At 34.2% G+C, this 17,114-nt stretch overlaps 3 protein-coding genes across 7 annotated transcripts in view; all 3 read right to left on the bottom strand.

Annotated features, from left to right (window-relative positions):
• Nucleotides 1-986: 986 nt before the first annotated feature.
• swm (Zinc finger protein swm) lies at nucleotides 987-6,019 on the bottom strand. Of its 2 annotated transcripts, none has more exons than XM_017905517.1 (10): nucleotides 5,853-6,019; nucleotides 4,728-4,846; nucleotides 4,353-4,650; nucleotides 4,110-4,271; nucleotides 3,658-4,016; nucleotides 3,338-3,586; nucleotides 2,746-3,261; nucleotides 1,849-2,633; nucleotides 1,508-1,762; nucleotides 987-1,322 (listed from the first exon to the last, which is right to left on the bottom strand). In XM_017905517.1, exons 1-10 carry the CDS (start codon nucleotides 5,909-5,911, stop codon nucleotides 1,242-1,244), a joined length of 2,883 nt encoding a protein of 960 aa, XP_017761006.1. In that variant the 5' UTR covers nucleotides 5,912-6,019; the 3' UTR covers nucleotides 987-1,241. The 2 variants fall into 2 exon arrangements, with proteins under 2 accessions (XP_017761006.1, XP_017761007.1); XM_017905518.1 differs by having other exon boundaries at nucleotides 4,110-4,268.
• Nucleotides 6,020-6,685: 666 nt separating this feature from the next.
• Nucleotides 6,686-8,665, bottom strand: LOC108551392 (excitatory amino acid transporter 3). The gene is made up of 9 exons (XM_017905533.1): nucleotides 8,428-8,665; nucleotides 8,169-8,346; nucleotides 8,050-8,092; nucleotides 7,919-7,955; nucleotides 7,665-7,848; nucleotides 7,354-7,587; nucleotides 7,089-7,280; nucleotides 6,886-7,020; nucleotides 6,686-6,812 (listed from the first exon to the last, which is right to left on the bottom strand). The coding sequence occupies exons 1-9, from the start codon at nucleotides 8,663-8,665 to the stop codon at nucleotides 6,686-6,688; spliced, it is 1,368 nt and encodes a 455-aa protein (XP_017761022.1).
• Nucleotides 8,666-9,658: 993 nt separating this feature from the next.
• The window catches only part of LOC108551408 (ankyrin repeat domain-containing protein 50), an 84,104-nt gene continuing 76,648 nt past the window's right edge, over nucleotides 9,659-17,114 (bottom strand). Inside the window, exons 4-16 of one of the 4 annotated variants that reach the window (XM_017905555.1) lie at nucleotides 16,262-17,036; nucleotides 15,413-15,586; nucleotides 14,791-14,961; nucleotides 14,238-14,549; nucleotides 13,433-13,754; nucleotides 13,105-13,351; nucleotides 12,760-12,943; nucleotides 12,475-12,691; nucleotides 12,178-12,369; nucleotides 11,853-12,100; nucleotides 10,965-11,503; nucleotides 10,594-10,771; nucleotides 9,772-9,848 (exon numbers count right to left, since the gene is read on the bottom strand). In XM_017905555.1, coding sequence (XP_017761044.1) covers nucleotides 10,600-10,771; nucleotides 10,965-11,503; nucleotides 11,853-12,100; nucleotides 12,178-12,369; nucleotides 12,475-12,691; nucleotides 12,760-12,943; nucleotides 13,105-13,351; nucleotides 13,433-13,754; nucleotides 14,238-14,549; nucleotides 14,791-14,961; nucleotides 15,413-15,586; nucleotides 16,262-17,036 — 3,553 coding nt within the window. In that variant the 3' untranslated portion in view covers nucleotides 9,772-9,848; nucleotides 10,594-10,599. Of the gene's footprint in view, nucleotides 9,849-10,593; nucleotides 10,772-10,964; nucleotides 11,504-11,852; nucleotides 12,101-12,177; nucleotides 12,370-12,474; nucleotides 12,692-12,759; nucleotides 12,944-13,104; nucleotides 13,352-13,432; nucleotides 13,755-14,237; nucleotides 14,550-14,790; nucleotides 14,962-15,412; nucleotides 15,587-16,261; nucleotides 17,037-17,114 lie in introns of all 4 variants that reach the window. The other 3 variants (XM_017905556.1, XM_017905557.1, XM_017905558.1) reach the window with 3 other exon arrangements.

Raw genomic sequence — 17,114 nt, 5'->3', positions numbered from 1 at the left:
CTCATTTATATAATTGTGAAAGAATAATCAAAATGCTATTTTTAGTCATTTGTTACAACAGTTTTAAGATAGTATGAGGTATTTCGATACACATTATTAAATTAATGTTCAAATTTGCGATTAAGGAATAAACAAAATTTGAAATAGATTAACAAATTTAAATTTAATACATAAAAAATTATATGAAAATTATATACATAATTTAATTAAAAAATATCAAATATTGGGTAGGATTGTACTCAAAATTGTTTTCAAAATGTATCAAATAAGTTTATTCATATGTATAACGAAATGCCAAAGGCTTTGAAACATAGTCTGTGATTTTTTCTTTCTAAATTTCACGCAAGGTGTTTATGAGATTTATTTATTGCGGAATTTAATACTTACCTTGAGAACTAATCTTAAGAATTTGTATGTAACAATTATATATTATTTTTTTCAGTATATATTGAAACAACTAGTGTAAAATTATGCATGAATAAGTTTTTTTCAATTCTAATCAACTTAGTTTCATTGACATTTGATAAAAGGAAATCATGACAATTATACATTACACTGTACATCATTACAGGAACAATTTTAAATAGTACATTAAGTGAAAGTAAAAAAGGAAAACCAATTACACTACTTCGAAGCGTTATACGCTATATCTTACGTGGTAATTATATAATAAATTGTATTTGTATCTTACAAATTATAAATATAGCTTCCTCACTTTCGATTGTAAAATTTCTGAAAATTATAAGTATCTACCTATATCTAAAAATCTGGCTACTTGTTTATTATAGATATATCTCGAAAGAAATAACAAGAGACAATTCACAATTCTACACACGAAAGAAAAAGGACTTTGAATTCAGAATAAGATGTTTCCCATACAAAACATAGCGATTTTATTCTACAAATAATGGGATAAATTTGGTTAGTTTTTTTTTTTGTTCTTGTTGGAAACTTGTATATCTGTTTTCTATTTCACGATGCGCAACTTGACACGGTATATTTCTTTATAATACCGTTATAATACGCATGCGTATATATTTAATAATATTAACAAATAGTGTAACACTCATGATAACGTGTATGAGCTCATAACCTGATTTTTTCGTGAAAATCATGGCATTTGATGCATCGAACGACAGTGCAGCAATGGCGCAAGTGCTGAGCATATATTGATTCGCCCAGATCATCACACAGTCATTGTAGCTGGTACCAAATTTTTGTCACGAATGCCGCTGACGCTGCTATCGTCGCCAGCTTCGCGATTCACCGTCTTCATCTTCTTCTTCTTCATTTTCTTCGAGAAGTAGTGCTTCGGCGTTACCCTGTTACAAAAATAAGGTTTGCATCATACAAAAAACGAACAAAATATTTTGTATATTTATTATTTATTTACATATCAGAAAAAGAATAAAAGTTCTTAATAAAAGTAAGATAAAATACAGACGATTACGCATTTAAATCGGAACATTTAGAAATTACATCGCAATTTGAAATGTTAGGGACTCACTTCTATGTCAATATCTTCATCGGTGGTAGGTAGTGCTTGTTCGGAACGTGAAGAAAGTTGTACAGATGCGTTTGTATTACTACCACCACCGCCACGGTGTAGATGGTGTCCAGAGACCCATGTTATAGACAACAATCTATCTTGAAATGTGCGTCCTTTTACTAAAGCTATCTCAGCTTCTTTTCTTGATTTAAAATTGATTACAATTGAAGGCGTTGCGTCATCTACTATTTGATTCACTATTTCTCCAAATTGCTGAAACGCGTAGAATTTAAATATTAATTTGCGTGAATAAATAAAAGTAGAAACATGAATGCACTTGGAAAAATATTAAACCTTACTTGAAAATGTGCTAAAACTTCAGCCTTTTCTTCGGTTTCGTAACCAGAGACTAGAAGACTCGTCGGTCTATGATCTACCGAAACATGGGTAAAACTTCCTCTACCACGACCCCTATACGATAATGCATGACTACCTCGTATAACTCTACTGGATCTTGTACCTCTACCAACAGTTGGACCTGCGTTTAAACCTAACGCAGCAGCTTGTGCTCGTAATTCATTTAATCTCTTTTGCAATTCCCCAGCGTCTTGTCCTTCTTGTTGCGCAGTCATTAAATCTAACTCCGCATCTAAAATCTCTTTTTGAGTTTGTTCTCTAGATTTGATTTGTGTCTTGTTTCCACTAATTTGACCATTTGCAGCTAAATCTTTACGTAAATTATCAATAGATTGCTGCATTGTCTTGATCGTTGTCATAATTGCATCTTTTTGCTCTGGATTTTTCTCAGCTTTGTCAATTAAAGCTCGAATTTCTATTAAATGCTTATCTAATAATTCTTGTTTCCGTTTACGTAAATCAGCAGTTAATTTTAATGCCTCTTTACGTTTCTCTTCCTGTTTTTTCTTTAACGTTTCCTTAGCTGCTAATATCTCTTGTGTCTTTTTTATTGCGAGAACTTTGTCTTCCCGCGTAGGAACAGTGGTAGTTTTTGGTGATGTTGGAACCACAGTTTGTGAGACCTGTTCTTCAGTTGAACGGCGAGTGGGTATATATTCATTTTCTTCAGTTTTTGCTGGCGCAGTGACAGCAGCACCTAAACGTTCTTTGACAGAGGGACGGCATCCTAAATAAAATAAAATATTAAATAGAACGTTGAATATTTGTTAAAATAATTAACATATTAAGAATAAATTAACTTATAAAAAAAAGATATGAATAGTAAAATATTAACTTACCTGGTGGTACGTTTTCAATGGCACCACCAGCTGCGTTGTTGTTAACATTATTATGCCAAAAAACTTTAATAAATCTATTATTCAACACAGCCTCTGTACTTCTGTATGCAGCCTTTGCTTCAGCAGGTAGCTGGAAGGTAACTAACGCTCCCTCAGGATCTCCACCGAAATTAACTTGGATATTTACAATTTTACCGAATTTTGAAAAATGATTATTCAATTGTGTTATGTTGTTCAAGCTACGTGGAACTTTTTTTAATTCCAGGGAACAATTAGCTGGATTATGTACCACTCGTTGTTTTGGTCCAAGACGATTAAAATCGAATGCTTGTTTACGTTTTAAGGGATTCGTTTGAGTATGTGTTATTTCAGACGAGTTTGTATGTGGAATTACTGGTACACTAATTAGTTCCCGTTGGCCTCTTCCATAAATTCCAGGTCCGGGTTGGGGATGTCTACCCCATGGCATTCGCGGTTCCATACTTGGTGCATCTGGATTATATTCCGCAAAAGCATCTGTTAAAATTCATATTAAAACGATTATATTACATTATTATTATGCATTAAAATTTTATATACAAAGAGTACTTACCCATATTAGAATGATGTTGATTCCTTAAATGTGGAGGAGGTAAACTTGCTAGAGGCAAATGCTGTGGTGGAGCATTTCCATTAGGTCCTGGAGGCGGTTCCGGTACTGCTGTTACAGGTACTGTTCCTGGTGCTTGAGCACTATGTGGACCAAAGGTCAGAACACGACTTAGAGCTACATCTTCTAATACAACTGGATCTGTACCGTGATCATAGGGACAAAGATCACCTCTCATGCAATATCCCTTTTCTGTAAGTATTGATTATCTTTTTCAATAAATTTCTTATATTTTTCTATGAAATAACTCAAGAAATACAAACCGTCAAAATCTCTGCACCTCCTCTTTGCTTGAAAACCTGGTTGGCTATTTGGAACATTAGAAGCAACGGCAACGACGCTTCGAATTGATTGACTAGTAGTAGACAACCTCATGTCTACATCTCCGTGATTACTGTCCTGTGTTGGAGTACCACCACCGGGACTCCCGTCAATTCTTTCTGTTCTGTCTACTTCCATTCTTTCAGAGCGATCTATCTTCTTACGATCTAAGGATCTTGAGCGAGATCTAGATCGAAGTGGTGTCGGAGACCTATTCCTAAATCGTGCTCTATGGTCGCGATTATCAGGACCATCTCGTATTCTGGGACGTATTGGCGATGTGCTACGACTTCTGCTTCGTCTACAAAAAAGATTAAATACCGTAAAAAAAGAAAAAAGAAAAAAAAAGATTATGAATTCATGTTTTAGTATTTGGCATAAACTTTGTATAAACCTCCTATCATGCCGTCGCGTATTTGGTGGTGATTCGTTTCTCCACGGTCGACTCCTATCACGTTCTCGATCGCGACGAATATGTTCTCGGCTTCTTGATCTACGCCTATCTCTTTCCCATGAACGTGAACGTGATCTTGTTCGAGATCTCATTCGACCACTTCTAAAATATATACAAATTATGTTGTAGAAAAGCGAATTACAAAAATTTCATAATTTTTTTAATAACTCGAATTATACTCACCGACTCCTAGAACGTTTTTCCTTTTCTTTATCGACTTTTTCAGAGTCTGATTTTCTAGTTTCACGTTTACCTATTGCCATAGGTGCAGATCCATTCATTTGAAGTGGGACAGGGGGATTTGTATTCATCGAAGTAATTGGAATTGTACTTTCAGTTACTTTTTCTGTAGCTACTGTAGGTGGTGGTGGATTTACACCTGGTGGTGTCCCACCACCATCTGGGTCACTTTTTGGAGGTGGAAGCACATACTCTTGAGTCTCTAATGTTTTAAATAGTAATTCCACAAAATTTTTTGTTTCTATAAGAGAAATATCATAGAGAAAGTTATATCAAATAATTTCTCAATAGTATTTGTATCTAAAAATACAAATGTACCTTGTTGTAAAAATACATCAAGCTGTTCTACCATTCCACCTCGTAATTCTTCCAGTGTTTTGTCCTTTTTAACAAGAGCATATACATATTTTGCTAATGCGGCAGGATCTGCATCACAACTGTAAAATTATATTAATATTAATGTTTTAAGCTAACAAATATAAAGTAGTTATATTTTCATATATAATATTTAGATGATAAATATATAAATTATAAATTATATGAATATTTAAAAAAAAGAGTAATAATAAACATTTAATAAAATGTTCATATAATACATCTTTACGAAATATAGTGATATGATAAGCTATATACTAAAAGGCTTTTACTTTGTTATTTATATATACTGTAATGCAATCATGTAGTGTTTACAGGTTATAAAATACAAAATAAAAGGTTAAATTTTACTAAATCAATAAATTACAAATGAATAAATGAAATTAGTTACATGTTTCTAATTAACTTATCATAAGTAATAACAAAATTATTTTCTATAATATAAAATATATAATTCAACATATATGTATAATGTAAATATCTCTAATGTTTTTATAAATATTTCCCTAACAAGAGCATCTTTGTTTTAGGTACTTTAATAGTTAATATGTTCATAATAATAATTACATATGAAAGAAACTGCTATTTCAAAAGATGATTCCTTTCCAGGGGGTAAACGACGTTTTAATTAAGCATTACTGTCAACAAATCGTTATGAAATAAGTCATTTTCTTAAGTTGTTTATATGTGAGAATTAGATATTATAAGTGTATTTTTATCATGATATTTGAAAGAAATATACGTGAAACTCATATTGCGGATCAGACAGCAACAGAATTTAGTATCCTACGTTCAATTATTCGAAATGCGTTCGCTGCAAAATATACATGAAATAGATTGTGAATTGGGCATATCGTTATTCAGTTAGTTATTATTAAAGATATGATAAATACAATGTAGGAACGCTATCCGAAATGATCTATCAACGATCACCTAGGAGCAGGCAGGGTAATACATGTAAATATAATTCTGCATGGGGTGTAAAGCATAGCACATGTACGGCCATTTACAATATCAAATGCATACACATACACCTAAAACTGTACTCGGACAAGCTGGCCTACTTACAGTGGCTCCAAGACGGCAGTGAGCCACGCCTTGAATTGATCCGGATTCTCTATTATCATTTTCAGTGAATACGCGACAAAAAACACATGGAACTTTCCAAAGACACACGTTAATTACACAATTTCTGGGCGGGAATAAGTACTCTCCTAAGTAAAGACAGTCGCCATTCTGAAATCTCTCTCCTATACATGTAATGTTCACATAGATAGACTCTTCGTTTCTAGAAAATGTCACAGGAGTCGCTGCAGCAGCATGTCAAATAAGTTAGGTTTGCTTCCTAGTTATTATCATTGAGTATGTTGTATATAGATACATATACGATTTTCGAAACATCATCGTTTTAGTGGAATTTCAATACAATGAACAACATTTAAAATGTTTACATTAGAATAAATAGTTAAATTTAATATACTTCTTGACGATTAACTATAATATTTGAAAATTATGAATTATTATTGTACAATAAAAATTGTAAAAGATAATTGTAAAATATTTATATTCGTAAACTATTATAAATAATTGCGTTAGCGTCAAAGTTACTAGATTGTTGAAATTTTTAAAAGGTTATATTGTCGCTTATAGAATTTGAATCACTTCAATAAAACTTTCACATATTAAGTATCATATGTTAAAATTTTTTATAATTTTCATAATTTGTAAAACATATACAACATTTTCGAAATGTTTATTGAAAAATGTAGATGTATACATGAAATTTACATTTTATTTGTAAATGGGTATATTATCACCAAGATTTAATATTATTTTTTACATGCTAGTATTCTAATATCTTTTTATTTATTAAATATCAAATGTATTATAATATTAATTTATTACGAGGAAGTATATAATTCTATTTCTTCTGGTATAAAATATTGTTTATTTTTTTTGTAATAATGAGCTATTATGCCAGCACCTAATGCATCTGCCACGATATTTAAGGTGGTTCTAAAGCGATCTCTGAAAATTATATTTTAAATGATTATTTGGAATGAATATTTAAAATTATATAAGTGTGTTGACAAATCCTTACACAAACCAGTCGATGGCGATAATTAATGAAACATCTTCTACTGGAACTCCCACGGAATTTAATACCATTATTAACATTACATAACCACCACTAGGTAAGCCGGCAGCACCAATACAAGATACAGTACATGTTATACTGTAAATTTTCTAATATTATTATAAAATAATAAATAAAAAAATTATTTTTACAATTAGATTACAAACCAGATTATTATAATTTTGAATAGAGAGAATTGTAAGCCATGTAATTGAATTATAAAAATTGCACCAACACTTTCATATAATGCTATACCATCCATATTTATGGTGGCACCAATTGGTACAATAAATCTAGATATTTTAGAAGGTATCCCAATATGTTCCAAACATGATATTGTTACTGGAACTGTGGCTGTACTGAAGTATAATTATTAAATGTTTATAATTTATTTAATAGAGAATAAACTAAAAATATATTTGTTTTAATTACCTGGATGATGTACCAAATGCTGTGACAAAAGCAGGTCCAAGTTTAGTTATAATGTTATATGGAGATTGGCGAGTACATATAAAATATAGTAGTGGAAGTAATAATAAACCTTGTATGAGCAAACCACTAAAAACAGTTAAGATATAAATTCCAAGTCGTTTTATAACACCATTAAAGTCTTCTATTTCGAGAATCTTTGCACAAATAAGAAATAATGCACTCATTGGCACTAGCCTATGTAAAATAAATGTTTATATGTATATGTATTAATGATTCCTTTCTTCGATATATTCAATACTGAATAATTTTACATTATTGCCCAACTCATGATCTTCATCATTGCATCTGACAAAGATCGAAAAAAATTTATTAAGGGTTCTCCTCTTGCATCTATATCACCAATTGCTAGTCCTAAGATTAAACTAAAGAATACTAATCCTAATACATTTGTTCCTGCTACATTTGTATGGTCTATTTTCCATTCATCAATGGGTACTAGAAGATGAAAATTAAATTTTATTTAAATTTTATAAGTTTCATTTGTCTATAATGTTGTTTAACATACCTGTTTCATTCTTTGGTTTTTCTAACACAGTTTGATACTGAAATAGTAGGTTTTTTATATTTTTTACTTGAATTAATTTAATTGTAACAATTGTTAAACATGGAGGATAAGAAATGATAAAGTTTTATTACCTGAAATAAGCATGCATTCACTATATTTTCTGGCATAAGATTTCTGCAATATAAATAAAAAGTAAATTGAACAAATAAAGGCATAAAGTAAAGTTTATGTGACATTGTAATTAAAATACCGAAATAAATCTAAAATTGTGTCCAATGTAATGAAAGATTTAGTTGTATTTTGTGACACAATATTTTCATTTTTAAGTAAGTCACCAGGTTTTATTGTTTGAACTAATGTTACACTTAATATTATTCCAAGGAATGTTGTTGTCATATAATAATATAATGCCATTGTTCCAATGTGACCTATGTATTTGAAAATTTGACATTATGTAGACAAAAATTTGTATATGACAGTGAAAATAATATTAATCTTCTTTTATGTACCTGATTTCTTCAAGTTGCAAGTAGCACTCACTATGCTAGATGTTACAAGAGGTAATATTAAACAATTTATCAATCTCATGAATAGTTCTCCAGGAAATTTTAGATACATTATATCTCTTTTGGACCATGGTTGAGAAGTAAAAGTTTTAAGTATGAATCCTATTGAAATTCCAGTACATACACCAATAACTGTACCTAATATTAGCTTTTGTCTCAATATTTTTTTTGTTATATTCATTGTGTAACAATATTACAGAATTACACTATTTCAATATGTTTGAATTCCATGAGAATTTATATTTTATATTAGAGATCATTAAATTTTATTGTCTTTTTTACACAAATGTTAATAACACAATCTTAGAGTGCTATATATATGTAGATAAGAATTCTTATCTTATAGAAAGATAAAAGAAAATTTTTCTTTGTGGTCTATAATTTAAAAAGAAAAAAGAATGACTTTTTATAGGGTCTACAGTTTTATCTAAAGTGTTAGGAATATGGATGGAACGTTACTTAAAAATAGAGGATATTACCTTGAGAAAGATATCTTGTGACAGTGGATATATTTATGACCCTTTTACAATCATGATAGAATGTACGAGATAGTTCTACTTTAAACTTTTCTAACTATACTCTTTTTAGATGGAGCTGTTTCAACAAAGTTATTGCTAAATTATTCTTTAAAAAAGTATCTTTATTACATAAATAAATAAATCACTAATATTAATATTTTGCTTTTTATTTATTTTGCATCTATTACAATATAATAAATATGATCGTGCACAATACATGAAGAATGTGTATTTACACACGTTTTTATTAATTTTCAGGCCATAATTTTACGTATTTGTAACTGAGTTCGCATTATCATGCTACATTTTTCTTTAAATTGCTCAATATAATTTATACATATCTTTACAATTCTGAATCATTCACATCACATTATGCATTTTATTTGCATCCAGTCTTCTGAAGAAAAATCTCATAATATATCGTCGTCCTTTTCCATCAAAATCATGACTATTAATTTTTAAAGGTTTCAATAATTAGTTTACTTTTTTTTTTTCTTTTCTTCGTTTATATGAAGTATTAGTGAGATCATTAAAGAATTTATTAACGTTACATTTATACAAAGTCATGTTTCGTAAAGTTTACATATCTAGATCTACATATTTCTCTATACTGTTTAATATTTGGTTTTTTTTGTATATTACGCAATTTTCGTCTTGTTTCTTTTTTTGTTCAACCGCAATTCTTATAAATCATTTTTTTGTTTACTTTTTTATATGAGGTAATTTGATTTTGCTCAAATAAAAAGAGAAAAATTTGTTTATTGACTTCCGCTTTTTGGTGATTACGATTCGCCAACCGCAGTAACGGATTCCGGTGTCCTGTTGAGGTGTTTCTGACAACACAACCTATATCACAAAAAATTAAGATTCTGATTAGATCTTCTTCTTTATTTTCAAATATTTTATAATTAATTATTACATGAATAATAAACTTGACACAACACACTTAAACGTAGATTAGTGAGATGGTTATTCTGAAAAGATTAAAACATTAAAACTCTTAAAACTCACGTTTTGCTAAATTTCTAATCTTATTGCAAACTCTAATGTTATATATATATATATAGTTATTTCTGATCATGCAAAATATTTATAAGTTACGATTTAGTAGAAAAGGAGTACAAAAATCTACTGATACCACTTCCAAAACTGCACACTGTAATTACAGTTCATAAGGATCAGCTACTTCTATTTTTTTATAAATCGAATATATATATGTATATATATCATTCGAATATGTAATATTCAAAAAAGAAGTACTTAAAAATTTATCATTCAATAATTTTTAAATTAAAACTGAGTTAAATGAAATTTTAAGGGATGAACATATTAAAATTCTAATACTAAGTGTAGGATTGAATGAAAATTGTAATTATGTATATTTGTAAAGCACAATGAAATTATGAAATGTATTGTAAAGAAAAATACATTAAATACATCGTTTTAAACATTTGTAAATTGTTGTACAAACTGAATGTTTTTTAAGTGTTTGGTGATTTATTCTTTCTTTACAATCTTTTGAAATACGTTGCCTTTTTATCATTATATCATAGATATTCTTTGTGACCTTCAAAAGTGAAACTGTTAATACCTGTCCCTACAAAGGTGTTTCCTTTCGTGCCTCAGCCTTCCACTGAAATCCATTAACTCGCGTTGTAATAGGTTTATTTCTATTAGTTGCATTTTCAATTCCATTTCTAACACCTGCTACTAATCTCATGGCTGGATTGGAAACCAAGCCATTACGCTTTGGTTTTGCATTGCTTGCACTGTAATGAAAAATTATTCCTTTTAGAAGTGTCTTATATTCCGCGTATTATAGTCCATTAGAAAAGTCTCTCCAGTTTCAAAAATTATCTATGGCTAATTATTCAAGTACCAATAATTCATATTTAGATTCGGGCAATATGGAGAGAGTTTTTTAATATCATATATATTATTTTTATCAAAATACAATTTTACCTGGCAGGTGTATGGTCAGAGGTGTGTTTTACACTTCTGCCAACACCAGCACCGCTGTTTCCCAATATTATCCTCATGTGAGTGTCTCTAGTGAAATGAGTGTCGGCTGAATTTCTCTTTTCGTCAAGCCCATTCTTTTTGTCCTTTGTCACGCTTAAACCTAACATCTCGTTCGTTAATTCAAACGGTTTACTAATGTCATTTTTGTCGATGATCTCCGTTTTTATATTAATCGGTTCGTAAATGGCTGACGTGTGATTGTATCCTCCGAGTTGCGCTTTATATGGTATATTCTGGTTTCCGGCTAACAATGATACCCCGAGTTGACTTTGTATTGCATTTGCCGCGGTTTGAGCACTAGGTGGGCTTGTATTCGTTGGTGAATAGGGTATCAGGCTGTCACTTAACGGTGAATGAGGTGGCGAAGCGTAGATAGGACTCTGCGGTTCGCTTTTCAGAGGCGACAAAAGTTTGCTAAGTGGACGACTCTTCGCTCCTCTTGAGCATTGTTGCAGTTGTTGCGTGAAAGATAATGGTGTCTAAAATTATAGTAGTCAGATAATGCGAGGTTCCCACAGAAATTAAATTTATAGCGTGTATAGATCGAATTGGTTTCTACACGTTTGTGTAAGAATCAATTAATTGCCTCAAATGTGCACCAAATTGTCCAAATTAATAAATTGCATTTAAATAAAATCTTTGTACGAAGAAAAACGATCTGTACACGGGCGTATGAAAACAGAGTGAACAAAACATGCAGCCAGAAAAAGGTGATGGAACGTGACGGATGAGAATTGATTGGAAGTGGTATCGGAGAGCTCGAATTGGCTCTTCAAATTACACAAGAGAGTTAATCGGAAAAGCATTAGAAACAACGTTGTTACCTACTTTTATTACCTGATTCACCATCGAATTCTGGTTGAATTTCCCCTGATCACTTTTTGTGCTACCAGTCAGGTTGCTGCTAGATTTACTGTTGCTGGAATTGTTACCCAAGGATACACAACTTCTTCTTTTTGTTGAATCCGGCGATTCTGCTGGACTATATTGCGTTGACAGAGGATTTAGAATTGCGGACGATGGTTTTGTTTCAGCTGTCGAGTTTGATGTTACCGAAGTAGCACTACTACTTCCACCTATAATCAATAGCATAAAATAATTATAGATTAAGAAACAATTATAGATTATAAAATAATTAAAAAAATAAACAAACCTCCGTTGATACCAGGCCTTAGACTTCGTTGATTAGCTGAATGTTCCTCGAGTAGTCTGACTACGGTGTCATGACCACTTTTAGCAGCTACTTTGATAGCATTTCTACCGCAGTGATCAGAATGGTTGGGGTCAGCACCGTGATTTAAGAGTGCTCGTACGCAATGTTCATGGCCCTCTTGTGCGGCGATACCTGATCGATATTGACCAGTTTAATAATTTTCTTATATAAATACTCAATGGAGATGCCTTTAATTATACAATAGAAAATGGCGTTAATGATGAATATTATCATTACCCAAAGCTGTTGCGCCTTGATTACAAGTATGATCAGGTGTTGCTCCATGTTCCAGTAGTAGTCTGACAATGGCTGCATGCCCCTGCCAAGCAGCAGAGTGTAACGGAGTTCTATTCTCGTTGTCACAAGCGTTTACGCTTGCACCACCTTCTGTCAACAACAGAGCTACCATCTCGACATGTCCCTGCCAAGCACTTACATGCAGTGGAGTTCGACCCTAAAAAATTGCATTAAATTTACAAATTTGTAAAATATAACTAGAAATACAAAAAGATTTTTACTTACTTCTGAATCTCTACTTTCTACATCAGCGCGTGCATGCTCCAATAAGAATCGCGCCATCGCCAGTCTATTTTCCAAAGCAAGAATATACAGAGTACTTCTTCCATCAGCATCTTTTGCATTCACGTCTGCGTTATGAGCTAACAGCACTCTGACAGTGTCGTAATGCCCCTCCAATGCTGCGAGTCTGCAATTGTTTTCGATTATCGCGAAGACGTATTATAAAATTAAACATCGGTAGTAAATCCATTTGAAATTTATTATATTGTTTTCGATTATCGCGAAGACGTATTATAAAATTAAACATCGGTAGTAAATCCATTTGAAACGTTATTATTGCCATATTACCTGAGGGCAGTCTTCCCATCATGAGCATGTTGGTCTATCGGCGTTCCATGTTGTTCCAGCAATCTTTCGACTAACGCAGCGTGTCCTTCTTGCGCAGCTAACATTAATGCACCTTTTCCATCGTTGTCGGTTTCGTCTATCTTGGCTCCAGCTTCCAGTAGTGCTTCGCAAACATCGATATGCCCCTCGAATGCTGCGTAATGTAATGGCGTCCAACCTGAATTGTCCCTATGTTGCTCATCCAAACCTAAAACATAACCAAACTTAATAGTCGTCCTCTCCAACTTAAAAATAGGATCAATTGAAGAAGAAGAAAAGGAAGATATACCTCTGTCTAATAATTGTTTCACCACATCCGTACTACCTTGGGCAGCAGCCACGCTTAAAACGGTTCTGCCCTCGTTATCGATACTGTCAACGTAACATCCCCAGAATAAGAGAAGAGCGACCACTGATCCATGACCCATGCTGGCAGCTGCCCACAAAGGCGTGCGCCCCGTAGCATCGCAATGATCCACGTCTGCCTCGTATTCCAACAACAACTCGCAAACGTCTCTGTGCCCCTCGAATGCGGCCACTAACAATGGCGTCATGCAATCCTTATCCTGGTGATCGACTGCAGCTCCTCTTTCCAAGAGGATTGTAACCACCTGTGACAGAAGATTATATTCGTTTATTAAATCGGTATCACGTGTTTTACAAAATTATGAAGATATCTGACACTTTATAATTAATTAATTTCACAATTCGATTAATATAAAATGAAAATTTTTCATGCTTTTATTAGTTATCTCTCAATGCATTCGCTGCTACCAAAATACCTTTCTTGAAAAATCGCATAGCTTGAAATCAATAATTGGGTATTCGAGTTTACACCCCACACTATTTCCTATTTACTTTAAATGTAAACTATCTTACGCAATAAGAAAAAAAAAAAAAAGGAAGAATGGCGTGACAAAATAATGGAATGATATCAGATAAGCTTAAATTTCGTTGTTAGTACATATGAGAAAGACTGTCCAGCTATGTCTGTACAGCGATAAATCTTGCAAGTATCTTGCTCTTGCATGTCCCGTAACACGTTCCTCCTTTCGCACAATAGCAACACCCAAAAACGAGGGAGCGGAACTAACTTTTGCATAGCCATGATTGGAAGGGACACAGAGGGCAGCAACGCTGAGGGCAGTCCTTCCGTCGTTATCATCATGATCGATCTCCGCGCCGAAGTCTAGAAGGTGTTCGACGATCTCACTGTGGCCCATGTAGGCAGCGGCAATTAAGGCGGTTCTACCCTCGTCATCCGTTCTGTTGACGTCGGCGCCGTGCTGCAGAAGTGCTTTAACGATGTCCTCGTGGCCACCCCATGCGGCTGCTCTGAGCGCGGTTCGTTGATCCCAATCGGCGCAATCCACCATTGCTCCGTGCTCCAACAGCATTTCGACTACCTATATTTTTATTTCACCGTTTATATTTCACTTACTTTCCCCTTTTCATCATATTTAATACTCGCAATCCTTCGTATAATATCGGGATATATTGAACGACTGTTTTTGTTCTGTTAATTGCAATTCTGATCGGTCAAACGACTATTCGTAACTGTATGCAAGGATGATGACTGTTAAGGGTAGATGATTCGATGTTCGAAGTTTCACCGTTGGCCTCTCTTCTTATCTTCGCAATGATTACCTGAGTATGTCCACCCCAAGCAGCAGCTCTAAGGGCTGTCCATCCATCGCAGTCAGCGTGATCAGCACAGGCTCCAGCAGCCAGGAGGACCCGTACCACGTCTGCATAGCCGTGTCTGGCAGCCAGGTTTAACGGTGTTTGACCGTGACGATCAGTGGCTTCCAGTTTTGCCTGTATAGTTAAAAATCCATCAATAATAAATGAATAAATACATATGTTTTGTATATATACAAATACAAAGATATATGATATACAATAATATAATCAATTTCTATAATATATTATTTCTATCGCATCGAGATAATATATCAATCAGTTCAATTCGCATGGATACTTCTTTTCTACAAGAATGACAATGATTACTGATTAACAAGGAAAGATCATTGATACGCATGGTTATTGTTCACACTCTAAGGTCTTTCCGCACGTTTTCTTTCTTACATCAGTTATAGTGCCATGATCATTTTTGTTTTCAATCACGATCAATGATAAGTTGCTGACACTGATAAGAACATGATTATCCGACAGTCTGAGAGAAGTCCCAGAAGAATTTTGAATAAATTGATGCTCCTAATAATGTATCCAGAGTAGTAAATATACATTTAAAAATGGGGATCCTTGCCTGAGGACACGTCGCTAGAGCCAGCTCCAGCAGAGATGCATTACCGTCTGCAGCAAGCGTGTGCAGCACTGTTCGCCCGCAAGAATCAGCTTGATTGATGTCCCCGCTTTCGCCAAGCAGTTCCGTTAATGGTTCGCTAGGAGATTCATCCATAGGGCTTACGTCTTGCGAGACCTATGACCAAAGACCATCGTAACCGTTTTTACTATTTTCACTTACAGCCTATGCGCCATCACGAAGGTTTTGGGAACCATAACTATTTTACGATTTTAACTACGAAGGCTAGAGTTTAACACTTTGATTGCCTTGTTGATCATATATGACCGGTCACGGTTTGTCTTGTGACGCCACGGTGGTCATTGGTGACCGGAGCGCTTGCACTACTTGAACTGCATTGAACAACATTGAATGAAAATTGACAGTTAGTGCATTTTGAATATAACCGCTAATTAGAAGATACTTTGAAATAAAAAGTGCCCCATTGAACGATTAAAAATTTATATTAGAACACCAAAAAAATATTAGAACAAATCTCGCATCTAGCGGTGCATTTCCGTGGTGTCCTGAGCGAAACATGTGATTTCGGCATGGCAGTCAAAGGGTTAAATATATATTCTTAAGAAGTTTTAAAGAGAAACATAATTTTACAAAATATTTATAAAACTATGAAAGTAAAAGGTAAACCTGCTGAAATGTCGTGAAACAGAAATCACGATTCAGAGATAGTAATAGGCAAAACGCAGTGTTAGCTTATCTGACAGAGCAAATACTCAAGAAGATCACGGAGAATTTACTCTGAAATCCTACTACACCAATCTTTAGCAAACACGATCTAGCAAAGTGAATTACTTGACTAGAAGAGACAGCATCCTTGCTAGCATCGTCTTCCACGACCTTCTCTGACGGCTTGGCGCCAGCATCGATCAGGAGTTTCAACAGCTTCACCTCCTGCCTTGGCCAAAGGATGCATTCCGAGCTGTCCAGGTAGCAATCTTCTATCGGTGCTCCGCTCCCTATCATCCAGAGCACTTGAAGCGTGTGCACGTCCAAGTTACAATTTGTGGTGGCCACGTTCGTGATAGCCCGTTGCAGGTGTTGGCCCAACACGCAGATCTCGTCGGCGTTCAACTCTGGACCTCGAAGGGTGTAATAAGCGGCCAACATGGCGTGACCTTCCACAGCTGAGCACAAGTACTTCTGTGTGCAGTGTTTCACGTCCAGCAACCATTCGGCGAAGCTATGGTGGAACAGCATTAATGCTCCAGCGCGTGAGACAGAGATGACTCTGCGTAGGAGGTGCAAACGGCGATTGAAGTCCTCTATGGTGATGCTGTTGCACGCGATTTTCACGCATTTGTAGAGTATCTCCTGGGTGATCGGAAACTTTGCCGCGAGGATCACATTCAGCAATGGTTGAACTTTGGCAAATTGCTTTCGGCTGAAGAGTCGCTGGCACAGCCACAGGTAGAGACCGTTCAAGGTGCCTGGTATCTCGCGGACCTCGCGTAATACGATGAAATTCTCTGCCACGCCGTCGAGAACCTTCTCCAGGTACAGGAAGCAGCCGTTGCTCTTGATGTGCAGCTGGTTTAGCATCTCGGCTGTGTCGCGCGAGATGTGCTGCCTGGATGAACGAAAACAGAAGTTTTACAGTGTTTGTATATCGGTACAATGGTTGTAGAGGTTGAATGTCGCGATTTGA

Source organism: Eufriesea mexicana, unplaced genomic scaffold, assembly GCF_001483705.2.
Source record: "Eufriesea mexicana isolate 0111107269 unplaced genomic scaffold, ASM148370v2 scaffold3953, whole genome shotgun sequence".
Lineage (NCBI taxonomy): Eukaryota > Metazoa > Arthropoda > Insecta > Hymenoptera > Apidae > Eufriesea > Eufriesea mexicana.
This window is presented reverse-complemented; position numbering and strand designations above follow the sequence as displayed.